The sequence below is a fragment of the Phocoena sinus genome, chromosome 3 (assembly GCF_008692025.1).
Source record: "Phocoena sinus isolate mPhoSin1 chromosome 3, mPhoSin1.pri, whole genome shotgun sequence".
In the NCBI taxonomy this organism is placed as follows: Eukaryota; Metazoa; Chordata; class Mammalia; order Artiodactyla; family Phocoenidae; genus Phocoena; species Phocoena sinus.
In genome coordinates this window covers 112515667-112533854 of record NC_045765.1, presented here as the reverse complement: position 1 = coordinate 112533854, position 18188 = coordinate 112515667, and the positions used below count along the sequence as shown (strand labels likewise).

At 36.9% G+C, this 18188-nt stretch overlaps 1 protein-coding gene across 1 annotated transcript in view; it reads left to right on the top strand.

Moving 5' to 3' along the window:
• AGGF1 (angiogenic factor with G-patch and FHA domains 1) overlaps window positions 1-18188 on the top strand; it is a 49153-nt gene that overhangs the window by 11162 nt on the left and 19803 nt on the right. The window contains exons 6-8 of the mRNA XM_032627989.1: window positions 10803-11133; window positions 12102-12213; window positions 13041-13092. Of these exons, the coding sequence (XP_032483880.1) occupies window positions 10803-11133; window positions 12102-12213; window positions 13041-13092 (495 nt within the window). The remainder of the gene's footprint in view (window positions 1-10802; window positions 11134-12101; window positions 12214-13040; window positions 13093-18188) is intronic.

Genomic DNA, 18188 nt, shown 5'->3' with positions numbered 1-18188 from the left:
GGATCTTCCCGGACTGGAGCACGAACCCGTGTCCCCTGCATCGGCAGGCGGACTCTCAATCACTGCGCCACCAGGGAAGCCCCTTACATGTCTTTTTATACGTATATATTCATATTTTTTTATTGAAGTATAGTTGATTTATAATGCATTAGTTTCTGGTGTACAGCAAAGTGATTCAGTAATATGTTTATATATATTCTTTTTCATATTTTCCATTATGTTTATTACAAGATACTGAATATAGTTCCCTGTGCTATACAGTAGGACCTTGTTGATCATCTGTTTTATATATAGTAGTTTGTATCTGCTAATCCCAAGCTCCTAATTTATTCCCTCACCCCCACCTCTTTGGTAACCATAAGTTTGTTTTCTGTGTCTGTGAGTCTGTTTCTGTTTTGTAAATAAGTTTGGGTCATGTTTTAGATTCCACATGTAAGTGACATATGATGTTTGGCTTTCTCTTTCTGACTTACTTAGGATGACAGTCTCTAGGTGCATCCATGTGCTGCAAATGGCATGATTTCATTCTTTTTTTTATAGCTGAGTAGTGTTCCACTGTGTATATATACCACATCGTCTTTATCCATTCATCTGTCGATGGACATTTAGGTTGCTTCCATGTCTTGGCTGTTGTAAATATTGCTGCAGAGAACATTGGGGTGCATGTATCTTTTCGAATTACAGTTTTCTCCAGGTATGTGCCCAGGTGTGGGATTGATGGATCATATGGTAACTCTATTTTTAGCTTTTTAAGGATCTTCCATACTGTTTTCCATAGTGGCTGCACCAACTTATATTTCCATCAACAGTGTAGGAGGGTTCCCTTTTCTCCACACCCTCTCCAGCATTTATTATTTGTAGACTTTTTATTTAATGATGTCCATTCTGACCAGTGTGAGGGGTTACCTCATTGTAGTTTTGATTTGCATTTCTCTAATAATTAATGAAGTTGAGTATCCTTTCATGTGCTTCTTGGCCATCTGTATGTCTTCTTTGGAGAAATGTCTCTTTAGGTCTTCTGCCCATTTTTTGTTTTGGGTTGGTTGTTTTCTTGTTATTGAGTTGTATGACCTGTTTGTATATTTTGGAAATTAAGCCCTTGTCAGTTACATTGTATGCAAAGGTTTTCTCCCAGTCTATGGGTTGTCTTTTTGTTTGTTTATAGTTTCCTTTGCTGTGCAAAAGCTTTTAAGTTTGATTAGATCTTGTTTATTAATATTTCTGTTGCCCTGGGAGACTGACCTAAGAAAACATTGCTACAATTTGTGTCAGAGAATGTTTCTCCCATGTTCTTCTCTAGGAGTTTTATGGTGTCATGTCTTGTATTTAAGTCTTTAAACCGTTTTGAGTTTATTTTTGTGTAGGATGAGAGAGAGTGTTCTGACTCCATTGATTTTATATGTGGCTGTCAGCTTCCCCAACACCACTTGCTGAAAAGACTGTTGTTTCTCCATTGTATATTCTTTCCTCCTTTGTTACATTTAAGTCTTTAATCCATTTTGAGTTTATTTTTTGTGTATGGTGTGAGAAAATGGCCCAGTTTCATTCTTTTGCACATAACCGTCCAATTTTCCCATCACCATTTAGAGGTGATGGGAAAAGGCAATCTTTTCCCATTGTGTATCCTTGCCTCCTTTGTCATAGATTAACTTCCCATATAAGTGTGGGTTTATTTCTGGGCTCTCTATTCTGTTCCATTGATCTATGTGTCTTTTTTTGTGCTGGTGCCATACTGTTTTGATTACTGTAGCTTTGTAGTATATTTTGAAATCAAGGAGCATGGTACCTCAAGCTTTGTTCTTCTTTCTTAAGATTGTTTTGGCTATTTGGGGTCTTTTGTGTTTCCTTACAAATTATAGAATTATTTTAGTTCTGCGAAAAGCACCATTTGTATTTTAATAGGGATTGCATTGAGTCTTTAGATTGTCTTGGATATAGTATGGCCATTTTAACAATATTCTCCCAATCCATGAGCACAGTATATCTTTCCATTTGTTCCTCTTCTTTCCTCAATATTTTATAGTTTTTAGAGTATGAGTCGTTTTCCTCTTTGGTTAGATTTTTCTTTTAATTCATCAATCCCTGAGCCTTACTTATTTATTTATTTTATTTATTTATTTTTGGCTGTGTTGGGTCTTTGTTGCTGAGCGCGGGCAGTTGTGGCAAGCACGGGCTACTCTTCGTTGCGGTGCACGGGCTTCTCATTGTGGTGGCTTCTCTTGTTGCAGAGCACGTGCTCTAGGCACGCAGGCTCAGTAGTTGTAGCACGTGGGCTCAGTAGTTGTGGCGTGTGGGCTCTAGAGCACAGGCTCAGTAGTTGTGGCGCCCAGGCATAGTTGCTCTGCAGCATGTGGGATATTCCTGGACCAGGGCTCAAACCTGTGTCCCCTGCATTGGCCACTGAGCCACAAGGGGAGTCCCTCTTTGGTTAGATTTATTCCTAGGTATTTTATTCTTTTTGATGCAGTTGTAAATGGGATTGTTTTCTTTTTTTAAAAAAATATTTCTTTATTTGGTTGCACTGGGTCTTAGTTGTGACAGGCAGGGTCCTTAGTTGCGGCTGGCGAGCTCCTTAGTTATGGCTTGCAGGCTTCTTCGTTATGGCTCATGGGCTCCTTCGTTGTGCCACATGGGCTTCTTAGTTGGGGCAGGCGGGCTCCTTAGTTGCGGCTCAAGGGCTCCTTAGTTGTGGCATGCAGACTCTTAGCTGCGGCATGCATGTGGGATCTAGTTCCCTGACCAGGAATCGAACCTGGGCCCCCTGCATTGGGAGTGTGGAGTCATAACGACTGTGCCACCAGGGAAGTCCCTGGGATTGTTCTCTTAATTTCTCTTGTAGTTTGTTGTTAAATATATAAAAATACAACAGGTTTCTGTATATTAATTTTGTATCCTGCAGCTTTACTGAATTCATTTGTTAGTTCTCACAGGTTTTTTGGTGGTGTCTTTAGGATTTTCTATATGTTGTATAATGTCACCAGCAAACAGTGACAGTTTTACTTCTTCCTTTCTAGTTTGGATTCTTTTCTTTTTCTTGTCTGATTGCTGTGGCGAGGACTTCAATACTGAGTTGAATAAATGTGGCAAGAGTGAGCATCCTTGTCTTGTTCCTGATCTGAGAGGAAATGCTTTCAGCTTTTCACCATTGAGTATGATGTTGGCTGTGGGTTTGTCATATATGGCCTTTATTATGTTGAAGTACATTTCCTTTGTACCCACTTTGTTTAGAGCTTATCATAAATGGATGTTGAATTTTGTCAAAAGCTTTTTCTGCATCTATTGAGATGATCATGGTTTTTACTCTTGAGTTTGTTAGTGTGGTGTATTGTATTGATTGATTTGTGGGTATTGAACCATCCTTGCATTCCTGGGATAAATCCCACTTGATCATGGTATATGGTCCTTTTAATGTATTATTGAATTTGGTTTGCTAATACTTTCTTGAGGATTTTTGCATCTGTGTTCATCGGTGATATTGGCCTGAAATTTTCTTTTTTGTCACGTCTTTGTCTGGTTTTGGTATCAGGCTGATGCTGACCTTGTAGAGAGTTTGGAAGTGTTCCTTCTTCTCCAACTTTTTGGAATAGTTTGAGAAAGAGATTTGTTAACTGTTCTCTAAATGTTTGGTGGAAATCACCTGTGAGGCCATCTGATCCTGGACTTCTGTTTCTTGTGAGTTTTTTTGATTACTGAATCAATTTCATTTGCAGTAAATGGTTTGTTCATATTTTCTATTTTTTCCTGATGCAGTCTTGGGAGACTGTGTTTCTCAGGGTTTATCTAGTTTTTCTAGGTTGTCTGTTTTATTGGCATATAATTGTTCATAGTAATCTCTTACTTTTTGTATTTCTGCAATATCAATTGTAACTTCTCTTTCTGATTTTATTTATTTGGGCCCTCTCTTGGTGATAAGTCTTGCTAAAGGTTTAGCAGTTTTGTTTATTTTTTCAAAGAACCAGCTCTTAGTTTCACTGATCTTTTTTCTTTTTTGAGTCTCTACCATTTCTTTCTTTCTTTCTTTTTTGCCACGCTGTGCAGCTTGCAGAATCTTAGTTTCCCGACCAGCGATCGAACCCATGCCCTCTGCAGTGGAAGTGCAGAGTCCTAACCACTGGACCACCAGGGAATTCCCTGTATCATTTATTTCTGTTCTGACCTTTATTATTTCTTCTCTTAACTTTGGTTTTTTTCCTTCTTTTTCTAGTTCCTTCAGCTGTAAGGTTAGGTTGTTTATTTAAGATTTTTCTTGTTTCCTGAGGTAAGCTTGTATTTCTATAAACTTCTTAGAACTGCTTTTGCTGCATCCTATGGATTTGGGATCATTGTTTTTCCATTTTCATTTGTCTGCAGGTATTTTTCAGATTTCCTTTTTGAGTTCATTAGTGACCCATTGCTTGTGTAGTAGCATATTGTTTAGACTCCATGTGTCTGTGGTTTTTGCAGTTTTTTTCTTGTAGTGGATTTCTAGTTTCATACTGTTGTGGTTGAAAATGCTGCTTAATATTTCAGTCTTAAATTTTTTTTTAATTTTAACTGAAGTATAGTTGATTTACAGTGTTGTACTAATTTCTGCTTAGTTATACACATCTATACATTCTTTTTTTTTTCTTTTCCATTATGGTTTATCCCAGGAGACTGGATGTAATTCCCTGTGCTATACAGTAGGACCTTGTTATTTATCCATTCTAATTGTAATAGGTTGCATCTACTAACCCCAAACTCCCAGTCCATCCCTCTCCCTCCCTTCCTCCCCCTTGGCAACCACAGGTTTTTCTCTATGTCTGTGAGTCTGTTTCTGTTTTGTAGATAGGTTCATTTGTGTCATTATTTAGATTACACATGTAAGTGATATTATATGGTGTTTGTTTTTGTCTTTCTGACTTACTTCATGTTGTATGATAATCTCTAGTTGCATCACAGTCTTAAATTTCTTGAGACTTGTTTTGTGGCCTAGCATGTCATCATCATACAAAATGTTCCATGTTCACGTGAAACAAATGTGTATCCTGCTGCTTTTGGATGAAATGTTCTCTATGTATCTGTTAGGTTCATTTAGTCACGTGTCATTTAAGACCAGTGTTTCCTTACTGTTTTTCTGTCTAGATGATGTCCATTGATGTAAGTGGAGTGTTAAAGTCCCCTACTATTATTGTGTTACTGTCAATTTCTCACTTTATGTTTGTTAGTATTTTCTTTATGTATTTGGGTGCTCCTGTGTTGGGTACATAGATATTTACAATTGTTATATCTTCTTATTGGCTTGATCGCTTTAGCATATAACGTTCTTGTTTATCTCTTTTGACAGTCTTTGTTTTACAGTCTGTTTTGTCTGATATAAGTATTGCTACCCCAGTTTTCTTTTTATTTCATTTGCGTGGAATACCTTTTTCTATCCATCACTTTCAGTCTGTGTGTGTCTTTAGATCTGAAGTGAGTCTCTTGTAGGCAGCATATATATTTTTTTCAATCCATTCAGCCACTTTGTGTCTTTTAATTGGAGCTTTTAATCAATTTACATTTGAAGTAATTACTTATAGGTATGTACTTACTGCCATTTTGTTCATTGCTTTTTGGGGGGGTTCTGTAGTACTTTTTTGTTCCTTTTTTCTTTTGCTCTCTTCCCTTGTGATTCGATGACTACCTTTAAGTGTTATGTTTGGATTCCTTTCTCTTTTCTGTGTATGTGTTGTTGGCTTTTGGTAACCATGAGGTTCATATTTGACAACCTATATATATGTGATTATTTTAAGACAGTTTCTTAAGTTCGAATGCATTCTAACTGCTTTACATTTTTACTTTTGTTTCCCCCCACATCTGATGTTTTTGAGGTCATATTTTACGTTTTCGTTTTGTTTATCCCTTAACTGCTTATGTAAATATACATGATTTTACTACTTTCATCTTTTAGCCTTTCTACTAGCTTTATCAGTGGTTGATCTGCTACCTTTACTGTATATTTACCTTTACCAATGAGATTTTTCCTTTCATAAGTTCTGTATTTCTAGTTGTGGCCTTTTCTTTTCTACTTAAAGATGTCCCTTTAATGTTTCTTGTAAAGCTGTTTTAATAGTGCTGAACTCTTTTAGCTTTTGCTTGTCTGTAAATCTCTTTATCTCTCCTTCCAATCTGAAGGATAACCTTTCTGGGTAGAGTGTTCTTGGTTGTAGGTTTTTTCCTTTCATCACCTTGAATATATGGTGCCACTCCCTTCTGTCCTGCAAAGTTCTGCTGAAAAGTCAGTGATAGCCTTATGGTAGCTCCCTTGTGGATAACTAGTTGCCTGTCCCTTGTTGCTTTTAGAATTCTCTGTTTTTCTTTAATTTTTGCCATTTTAATTGTAATTACCTCTTTAGATTCATCTTGTTTGGGACTCTGTGCTTCCTGGACCTGGATATCTGTTTCCTTGCCCAGGTTAGGGAAGTTTTCAGCTATGATTTCTTCAGATAAGCCTTCTGCCCCTTTCTCTTCTCCTCCTGGGACTTCTGTATTGTGACTGTTAATATGCTTGTTAGTGTCCCAGAGGTCTCTTAAATTACACTCATTTTTTTAAATTCTGTTTTTTCTTCAGCTTGAGTGATTTCTGCTATTGTTTTACAGATTGCTGATGTATTCCGTATCATCTAATTTGTTGTCCCTTCTATTTATATTTTTAATTTCAGTTATTGTATTCTTCAGCTCTGTTTGGTTCTTCTTCATATTTTCTAACTACTGAAATTTTATGTTCATTGATTCTTCTCCTGAGTTTGGTGAGCATCTTTATGATCATTACCTTGAACTCTTTATCTGGTAGATTGCTTATCTCCACTTTGTTTGTTCTTTTTCTGAGGTTATGTCTTGTACCTTCATTTGGAACATATTCCTCTGTCTCCTCACTTTACCCAATTCTTTGTGTTTATTTCCATGTGTTAGTTGTTTTATGTTTCCCATCTTGGAGAAGTGGCCTTATTTAGGAGACCTCCCCTGGGGCCCCAGCAGCACACTCCTTTTTGGTCTCCAGAACCAGATGCTTTAGGGGTGTCCCCTATGTGGGCTGCATATACATCCTTCTGTTGTGGTGGGGCTGATTACTGTGGGAGCACTGGTAGGCAGGGCTGGCCCCTGGCCTGGTTGACTGTGAGGCCATGCCTTGTATGGTGGCTGTGGGCCTACTAGAGGGTAGGGTAGTCTTCCTGTGAAGTTGGCTGCATGGTCTGTGGGCTCAATGGTTCACTGGAGGGTGAAGCTGGGTCCCCACATGGCTGTCTTTCTGGCAGGCCAGGGGTGGGGTTTGGGGCTTGTGCCAGCCTGCTGGTGGGCAGGGCTGGGGCGCCAGCACTAACAGACTAGAGGAAAATTCCAAAGTGGTGTGTTCCAGTACCAGTGCTATTGGGGTAGAACAGACTCCCAAAAATAGCTGACCCAGGCTCCTTTCAAACTACTGCCTCAGTGTTGGGACTTAGAGCATGTGACATTTTGCATGTGCCCTTGGGAGCAGAATCTTATTCCTGTATCCCTCTAGTTCTCCTGAACATAAACTCTGTGGTTTTTCAAAGCCAGACATTCTGGGGGCTCATCTTTCGAGTGCAGGACCCCTGTGCTGGTGACCCCATTTGGGGCTCAGGCTCCTCGCTCCTTGTAGAGGACCTCTGTGCTAGTGATATTCCTTCCATTTGTGGGTTGCCAGCATGGGGTGTGGGTCACCACCTGTCCTACCCATCTCATGTGGTTATTTTTGTTTCTTTCTTTTAATTTTTAAAAAAATTTTTATTGGTGTATAGTTCCTTTACAATTTTGTGTTAGTTTCCACTGTACAGCGAAGTGAATCAGTAGTACGTATACATATATCCCCTCTTTTTTGGATTTCCTTCCCATTTAGGTCACCACAGAGCACTGAATAGAGTTCCGTGTGTTATACAATAGGTTCTCATTAGTTATCTATTTTATACATAGTTTCAATAGTGTATGTATGTCAATCCCAATCTCCCAATTCATCCCACGCCCCCCTGCTTTCTGCCTTGGTATCCATACGTTTGTTTTCTACATCTGTGTCTCTATTTCTCATTTGTAAATAAGATCGCCTATACCAGTTTTTTCAGATTCCACATATATGCGATAATAAACGATATTTGTTTTTCTCTTTCTGACCTACTTCACTTTCTATGACAGTCTCTAGGTCCATCCACGTCTCTACAAATGACCCAATTTTCTTCCTTTTTATGGCTGAGTAATATTCCATTGTATATATGTATCGTGTGCTTACTTCTTTATGCCTTTATTTGTGGAAAATCTTTTCTGCTAGTGTTCATGTTATTCTCATAGATAGTTGCTCTGTAACTAGTTGTAATTTTGCTGTGTCTGTGGGAGGAGGTGAGTTCAGTGTCTTCCTACTTCACCACCTTGGCCACCTCCCCTACTCTTGAAATTTTATCTCAATTCTCTATTTGATTTGTCTTTATTTCTCTTTTATTTTCACTGGCAATACCGAGGAATTGAAGATTATGTAACTAAAATAGCAAAAATGATTTTTCTTTCTTTTTTTAAGATCTATTTTTTAGTGACGTCTACCTATTACCAGTGGTTGAACTGTTTGAAAGGATGCATTATGAATACTTTTCCCTAGCAAAGCAAAGAACATGTAGGGGTCCTCAAATGACCTTTCCTGACAAACTAGAGAATGAAATTTGAAAGCATTCTGTGAGATTTTGGTCCAGTTTAGCTCCTATATCTGTTCATCTTTACCATCCTTCAAAAATATGTTAACTTCAGGACAGTGACTTAAGAAAAATCCTGATGAAATTCTGAGAATTCCCCAGGGATTCTAAAAGGTAATTGTGAAGCATGGGAGGAAAGCAGTTAGGACATCCTCATCTTTTTCTTGAGTTTTAAGATGTTCTTGAGCCTTACTTTTTGGAAGTGTAGAGTATACAGAAGGAAGGAAGTAGGGTGAAGAGATTGGAGTAATAACTTGAAATATGCATATATGCTTAATGCCCACATGTAGGCCCCGGGCCTTTCTTATATTTTAATGAATATTTATCTAACATTCTAGACTGACAAATAGTTTTTAAAAAGCAGTACCTCTTGCAATTTCACTCATTTTTCCTTTGCATGTATTGTCCTATAAGCAGTAGTAATAATAAAATATGTAAGATTGGAAACTTTTTTTTTAAAGCATATATAGATAGGGAAATATTTTGGCCATAATTCACAGTGGCCTTTAAAATTCCTCATAGTTTTTCAGCTCCTTGCTCTTGTTCTTGTTCTTGGTGAGTTTATGTTGCTGGAAATATGTATAGTTTACCTATCACACTGTGAGTGTTTAGCCAGTGTTCAAACTGAATTTATGCTGCTATTAAAAATGCGTGTTTAGGGACTTCCCTGGTGGTGCAGTGGTTAAGAATCTGCCTGCCAGTGCAGGGGACACAGGTTCCATCTCGGGTCTGGGAAGATCCCAGATGCCACAGAGCAGCTAAGCTTGTGCATGACAACTACTGAGCCTGCGATCTAGAGCCCGTGAGCCACAAATACTGAGCCTACATGCCACAGCTACTGAAGCCCGCGCGCCTAGAGCCCATGCTCCGCAACAAGAGAAGCCACTGCAATGAGAAGCCCGCGCACCACAATGGAGAGTAGCCCCCACCCACTGCAACTAGAGAAAGCCCGCGCACAGCAACAAAGACCAACACAGCCAAAAATAATTAATTAATTAATTTAAAAGGCAAACAAAAGTGTGTTTAAGATGGTCTCACATTTTATAAAGTAACAGCGGAACATATGAATTCACTTCATCATGTTGCTCTAAGATAGAAAGAAAATTCAGACTGTTACAAACCAAAGGAAAATAACTCTCTGTTTCTTCTAAAGTTAAAATAATAGATTTGTTCATTTGTCCTAGGGTATGCCCAGTATGCATGTATAATAAATAATAAAAGGCTTATGCCAGGTAAGTTGGAATTTTGGAACAAAAGAGATGTAACTGATTCATCTGTACTTTTTTTGTATTATCAAACCAACTCTCTAATATATTAAATTTTAGCAAAACTTCAGTTCTGCTACATTAGGTATATTTGGACCTTTAAATCCCTGCTGTAATTAAAGCTAATTCTTTATGTTATGTATGTTGACTTGATAATTGGCTCAACTTTCAGAAAGAAAATTTAGGTTTAGTTATATTCTCTAGGCCTGCACAGTTCAGCCAGCTCCATCTGGCTACTGAATACTTGAAATGTAGCTAATCCTAATTAAGATGCTTTCTAAGTGTAAACTACACTCAATTTTGAAGACTTAGTACAGAAAGTCCATGTAAAATATTTTGGTAATTTTTATGGTGATTAAATGTTAATTTTATATATAATTAATATTTTGTAAGTACTGAGTTAGATAAAATGAATTTCACTGGTTTCTTTTTACCTTTTTAATGGCCCTACTAGATAATTTTAAAGTATAAAATATAACTTGCATTTTATTTTTGACAGCATTGTTCTAGGCTGTCACATGTCCAAGCAATATGTGATGAGGGCCTGGACTGGGACTGTTAAGACACTGAAAATAGATAAGGAGGGAAAATGGGGATAAATTTCAAACATAGTCTATAGCACTTGGTAATTGATTTCAGGTGGTGGTTAAGGAGATGTCAAAGACTTATGATTTGGATAAGTGGATGGTCATATCATTAACCAGGAAAGGGAACATGAGAGGAAGAGGCAGTAGAGATAATAGCTATTTCACTGTACATATATCTTCACTAATTCATTGAAACATTTAGCATTAAATATAAGATGGTCATGTTTAAGAGTCTTCTCTCCTGTTTCCACCTCTTCCAGAATTTGAATTCAGAAGATCAAAAAACATCAAGTATTGAACATATAAGCTGCAGTGAGGGAGAAGATTTTGCAAGTGTGAAAAAGAAGGCCAAAATAGACATTCATTACAAAAAGAGTCCCCCCAAATATACTGTTCCAGTTAGCGCAAAGACTGTAGAATCTCCTCTTAATGAAAACGTTTATAATTCGGCTTCATTTAAAGATGAGAAAATCATAGAGACTGATAGTGAGCCTGAAGAAGGTGAAATTACAGACTCTCAGACCGAGGACAGTTATGATGAAGACATTACCAGTGAAGACAATGTAACTGCAGAGGATTCTGAAGATGAAGGTGAGTAAATGGCCATTACTTAATTTTATATAAATAACCAAGTGTGGCCATTGTAAAAGTGCAAAACGGTTAAAAGTGTTATTAACCCATATAATATATCTGCCGAAAAGTGAGCTGATTGTTTTACAGAGATTAATGACATTATTAAAAATTATAACTGCTTGGTTATTTTTCAACAGTAGGATGTGAATAAATGACTAGTACTTGGATCCTGAAGTTTCATTGCATTGAATGGCTTAGTCAGTAAGAACACAAAACCAAGTTACCTACTTTCTAATCCTAAAGTAGGTACAAAGTCTATTTTAGTGGATTAGATATTTGTCCACTTTTGTAATTGAGGGAGGGAAAGCAGTTGCCTTTAAAAAGAGTAGTCCATGAATTCAGCTTACATAGGTATTATGGTAAATCTAATATTTATTTTACTTGAGGATATAAAGATATACTTTTAAAACTCAGGAATTCATATTGGTGTATATGAGCTTATTTTGTTCTTAATGGAGTTTCCTTTCATTTTTTCTTAAAAAGGGCAGACTCAGTTTTTCTAACTTAATTTAAAAATGCTTTTTTGGGATACTTTCAAATTCCAAGACCTTAAAAAAGAGAGAGTTGATTATTTTATAATTGTGATTGGTGCTGAATATCTTTAGGTTGATCTTTTTATAAATTTATTTATTTTTGGCTGCATTGCACAGCATGTGGGATCTTAGTTCCCTGACTGGGGATCAAGCCTGTGCCCCCTGCAGTGGAAGTGTGGAGTCCCATAGGTTGATCATTTTAAATTGGTAACATTGTTAAACCTTACTTACTGTGTATGTGATATAGCAGAATTTAAGAATGTTGTTTTAAACAGAATGAAGATTTTTATCAATATATTTTTACTTTATGTATGCCTCCTACTCATCCCTATGCATTTCTGATTTTTTCCCATAGCATTTGAATTAATATTTACACATTTCTTTCTTTGGCAGATGAAGAAAAAATTTGGCCCCCATGTATTAGAGTAATTGTAATTAGATCACCTGTGTTGCAGACAGGATCACTTTTTATCATTACAGCTGTAAATCCTGCTACAATTGGAAGGTAAAAATGTTTAGTGTTATTATATTTGTGTATTTGTCTTATTCCAGTGGACTGTACTTTTCCTGAGCAGTTAATCATTAAATATGCATGGTACTTGTTGAATAGGAAAAAAGTGACATCCATGTCCCTCCCTTTTCCACTCAAAAAATATTCTGACACCTACCTTTTGTCACCTGCTTTTGGAAGACAATTGGAGATATAACCTCCTTATATCCCCTAAAGGGGACTGCCTATGTAAAGAGATAAAATCTTGGTGATATGATACCTTCCACAGAGGTTTTGTCATTTTCTTACCTTTTGTATTGCTTTTTTTAGGTTTAAATTACTTAAACCCACTGTTGACCTCCTCTGATTATTTTCCTTTACCCCTTTATAATTCAGCCAGCTTGGTAGAGAGGTAGGTTTTAATCATGAGTAGGATAATTTCCTTTCTTCCCAACTGGAAAGGTAATGTATGGAACAGGTTCCATACGATATCTTAATTTTAAATTCTTAGAAATAGTGTACTTTTTTTACATGTAGTAATAGAAGTGGAAACAGTCAACAGGTCTGGAAAAAGTGATTGACATGAGTACAAAGGACATTTTGTCTCACTGGATGTTTACTAGCCTGTGACAGATGTACCAAAGAGTAAAAGTAATTCTGGAACCATCATTCAAAAAGGAAATTAGAGTAGCATTATAGAAACCAGATTTAGTGTGATAGAGAGACTTGCATTTTAACATTATCTTTTAAAACAAAAAAAAAGTATCTTTAAAAAAATTCTTTAAGTGCTACATTTATGTATGCTTCAAAAATAATTAAAGGCACTTTACTTAACTCTGCAGAGAAAAAGATATGGAGCATACTCTCCGAATCCCTGAAGTTGGTGTCAGTAAGGTAAGCTCTTTGATTTTTCGGTTACAACCCCCTAGATGTGATTTTGTAAATCATCTTTTTTTTTTTATTTTTTTTTTAACATCTTTATTGGGGTATAATTGCTTTACAATGGTGTGTTAGTTTCTGCTTTATAACAAAGTGAATCAGTAATACATATACATATGTTCCCATATCTCTTCCCTCTTGCGTCTCCCTCCCTCCCACCCTCCCTATCCCACCCCTCCAGGCGGTCACAAAGCACCGAGCTGATCTTCCTGTGCTATGCGGCTGCTTCCCACTAGCTATCTACCTTACGTTTGGTAGTGTATATATGTCCATGCCTCTCTCTCGCTTTGTCACAGCTTACCCTTCCCCCTCCCCATATCCTCAAGTCCATTCTCTAGTAGGTCTGTGTCTTTATTCCTGTCTTACCCCTAGGTTCTTCATGACATTTTTTATTTCTTAAATTCCATATATATGTGTTAGCATATGGTATTTGTCTTTCTCTTTCTGATGTAATTCACTCTGTATGACAGACTCTAGGTCTATCCACCTCATTACAAATAGCTCAATTTCGTTTCTTTTTATGGCTGAGTAATATTCCATTGTATATATGTGCCACATCTTCTTTATCCATTCATCTGATGATGGACATTTACGTTGTTTCCATCTCTGGGCTATTGTAAATAGAGCTGCAATGAACATTTTGGTACATGACACTTTTTGAGTTACGGTTTTCTTAGGGTATATGCCCAGCAGTGGGATTGCTGGGTCATACGGTAGCTCTATTTTTAGTTTTTTAAGGAACCTCCATACTGTTCTCCACAATGGCTGTATCAGTTTACATTCCCACCAACAGTGCAAAAGGGTTCCCTTTTCTCCACACCCTCTCCAGCATTTATTGTTTGTAGATTTTTTGATGATGGCCATTCTGACTGATGTGAGATGATATCTCATTGTAGTTTTGATTTGCATTTCTCTAATGATTAATGACGTTGAGCATTCTTTCATGTGTTTGTTGGCAATCTGTAATCTTCTTTGGAGAAATGTCTGTTTAGGTCTTCTGCCCATTTTTGGATGGGGTTTTTTTTTTGTTACTGAGCTGCATGAGCTGCTTATAAATTTTGGAGATTAATCCTTTGTCAGTTGCTTCATTTGCAAATATTTTCTCCCATCCTGAGGGTTGTCTTTTGGTCTTGTTTATGGTTTCCTTTGCTGTGCAAAAGCTTTGAAGTTTCATTAGGTCCCATTTGTTTATTTTTATTTCCATTTCTCTAGGAGGTAGGTCAAAAAGGATCTTGCTGTGATTTATGTCATAGAGTGTTCTGCCTATGTTTTCCTCTAAGAGTTTGATAGTTTCTGGCCTTACATTTAGGTCTTTAATCCATTTTGAGCTTATTTTTGTGTATGGTGTTAGGGAGTGATCTAATCTCATACTTTTACATGTACCTGTCCAGTTTTCCCAGCACCACTTATTGAAGAGGCTGTCCTTTCTCCACTGTACATTCCTGCCACCTTTATCAAAGATAAGGGGTCCATATGTGCATGGGTTTATCTCTGGGCTTTCTATCCTGTTCCATTGATCTATCTTTCTGTTTTTGTGCCAGTACCATACTGTCTTGATTACTGTAGCTTTGTAGTATAGTCTGAAGTCAGGGAGCCTGATTCCTCCAGCTCCTTTTTCCGTTCTCAAGATTGCTTTGGCTATTCGGGGTCTTTTGTGTTTCCATACAAATTGTGAAATTTTTTGTTCTAGTTCTGTGAAAAATGCCAGTGGTAGTTTGATAGGGATTGCATTGAATCTATAGATTGCTTTGGGTAGTAGAGTCATTTTCACAATGTTGATTCTTCCAGTCCACGAACACGGTATATCTCTCCATCTGTTTGTATCATCTTTAATTTCTTTCATCAGTGTCTTATAATTTTCTGCATACAAAAAAGATCTCATGATCTTTTTTTCCTTAGGTAGGTTTATTCCTAGATATTTTATTCTTTTTATTGCAATGGTAAATGAGAGTGTTCTCTTGATTTCACTTTCAGATTTTTCATCATTAGTGTATAGGAATGCCAGAGATTTCTGTGCATTAATTTTGTATCCTGCTGCTTTACCAAATTCATTGATTAGCTCTAGTAGTTTTCTGGTAGCATCTTTAGGATTCTCTATGTATAGTGTCATGTCATCTGCAAACAGTGACAGCTTTACTTTTTCTTTTCTGATTTGGATTCCTTTTATTTCCTTTTCTTCTCTGATTGCTGTGGCTAAAACTTCCAAAACTATGTTGAATAAGAGTGGTGAGAGTGGGCAACCTTGTCTTGTTCCTGATCTTTGTGGAAATGGTTTCAGTTTTTCACCATTGAGGATGATGTTGGTTGTGGGTTTGTTATATACGACCTTTATTATGTTGAGGAAAGTTCCCTCTATGCCTACTTTCTGCAGGGTTTTTATCATAAATGGGTGTCAGAAGCTTTCTCTGCATCTATTGAGATGATCATATGGTTTTTCTCCTTCAATTTGTTAATATGGTGTGTCACGTTCATTGATTTGCGTATATTGAAGAATCCTTGCATTCCTGGAATAAACCCCACTTGATCATGCTGTATGATCTGTTTAATGTGCTGTTAGATTCTTTTGCTAGTTTTTGTTGAGGACTTTTGCATCTATGTTCATCAGTGATATTGGCCCGTAGTTTTCTTTCTTTGTGACATCCTTGTCTGGTTTTTGTATCAGGGTGATGGTGGCCTCGTCGAATGAGTTTGGGAGTGTTCCTCCCTCTGCTATATTTTGGAGGACTTTGAGAAGGATAGGTGTTAGCTCTTCTCTAAATGTTTGATAGAATTCGCCTGTGAAGCCATCTGGTCCTGGGCTTTTGTTTGTTGGAAGATTTTTAATCAGTTTCAATTTCAGTGCTTGTGATTGGTCTGTTCATATTTTCTATTTTTCCCTGATTCAGTCTTGGCAGGTTGTGCATTTCTAAGAATTTGTCCATTTCTTCCAGGTTGTCCATTTGATTGGCATAGAGTGCTTGTAGTAATCTCTCATGATCTTTTGTATTTCTGCAGTGTCAGTTGTTACTTCTCCTTTTTCATTTCTAATTCTATTGATTTGAGTCCTCTCCCTTTTTTTCTTGATGAGTCTGGCTAGTAGTTTATCTATTTTGTTTATCTTCTCAAAGAACCAGCTTTTAGTTTTATTGATCTTTGCTATCGTTTCCTTCATTTCTTTTTGATTTATTTCTGATCTGATTTTCATGATTTCTTTCCTTCTGCTAACGTTGGGGCTTTTTGTTCTTCTTTCTCTCATTGCTTTAGGTTCAAGGTTAGGTTGTTTATTCGAGATGTTTCCCGTTTCTTAAGGTAGGATTGTATTGTTATAAACTTCCCTCTTAGAACTGCTTTTGCTGCATCCCATAGGTTTTGGGTCATCGTGTCTCCATTGTCATTTGTTTCTAGGTATTTTTTAATTTCCTCTTTGATTTCTTCAGTGATCACTTCGTTATTAAGTAGTGTATTGTTTAGCCTCCATGTGTATTTATTTTTTACAGATCTTTTCCTGTAATTGATATCGAGTCTCATGGCATTGTGGTCGGAAAAGATACTTGATACAATATCAGTGTTCTTCAATTTATCAAGGCTTGATTTGTGACCCAAGATATGATCTATCCTGGGGAATGTTCCGTGAGCACTTGAGAAAAATGTGTATTCTGTTTTTGGATGGAATGTCCTATAAATATCAATTAAGTCCATCTTGTTTAATGTATCATTTAAAGCTTGTGTTTCCTTATTTATTTTCATTTTGGATGATCTGTCCATTGGTGAAAGTGGGGTGTTAAAGTCCCCTACTATAAATGTGTTACTGTTGACTTCCTCTTTTATGGCTGTTAGTATTGGCCTTATGTATTGAGGTGCTTCTATGTTGGGTGCATAATTATTTGCAATTGTTATATCTTCTTCTTGGATCGATCCCTTGATCATTATGTAGCGTCCTTCTTTGTCTCTTCTAATAGTCTTTATTTTAAAGTCTATTTTGTCTGATATGAGAATTGCTACTACAGCTTTCTTTTGGTTTCCATTTGTATGGAATATCTTTTTCCATCCCCTTACTTTCAGTCTGTATGTCTCTAGGTCTGAAGTGGGTCTCTTGTAGACAGCATATATATGGGTCTTGTTTTTGTATCCATTCAGCCAATCTGTGTCTTTTGGTGGGAGCATTTAATCCATTTACATTTAAGGTAATTATCGATATGTATGTTCCTGTTCCCATTTTCTTAATTGTTTTGGGTTCGTTATTTTAGGTCTTTTCCTTCTCTTGTGTTTCTTTCCTAGAGAAGTTCCTTTAGCATTTGTTGTAAAGCTGGTTTGCTGGTGCTGAACTCTCAGCTTTTGCTTGTCTGTAAAGGTTTTAATTTCTTTATCAAATCTGAATGAGATCCTTGCTGGGTAGAGTAATCTTGGTTGCAGGTTTTTCTCCTTCATCACTTTAAATATGTCCTGCCACTCCCTTCAGGCTTGCAGAGTTTCTGCTGAAAGATCAGCTGTTAACCTTATGGGGATTCCCTTGTGTGTTATTTGTTGTTTTTTCCTTGCTGCTTTTAATATGTTTTCTTTGTATTTAATTTTTGACAATTTGATTAATATGTGTCTTGGTGTGTTTCTCCTTGGATTTATCCTGTATGGGACTCTCTGTGCTTCCTGGACTTGATTAACTATTTCCTTTCCTATATTAGGGAAGTTTTCAACTATCGTCTCTTCAAATATTTTCTCAGTCCCTTTCTTTTTCTCTTCTCCTTTGGGAACCCCTATAATTCGAATGTTGGTGCATTTAATGTTGTCCCAGAGGTCTCTGAGACTGTCCTCAGTTCTTTTCATTTTTTTTCTTTATTCTGCTCTGCAGTAGTTATTTCCACTATTTTATCTTCCAGGTCACTTATCTGTTCTTCTGCCTCAGTTATTCTGCTATTGATCCCATCTAGAGTATTTTTCATTTCATTTATTGTGTTGATCGTTGCTTATTTCATCTTTAGTTCTTCTAGGTCCTTGTTAAATGTTTTTTGCAGTTTGTCTATTTCCAAGATTTTGGATCATCTTTACTGTCATTATTCTGAATTCTTTTTCAGGTA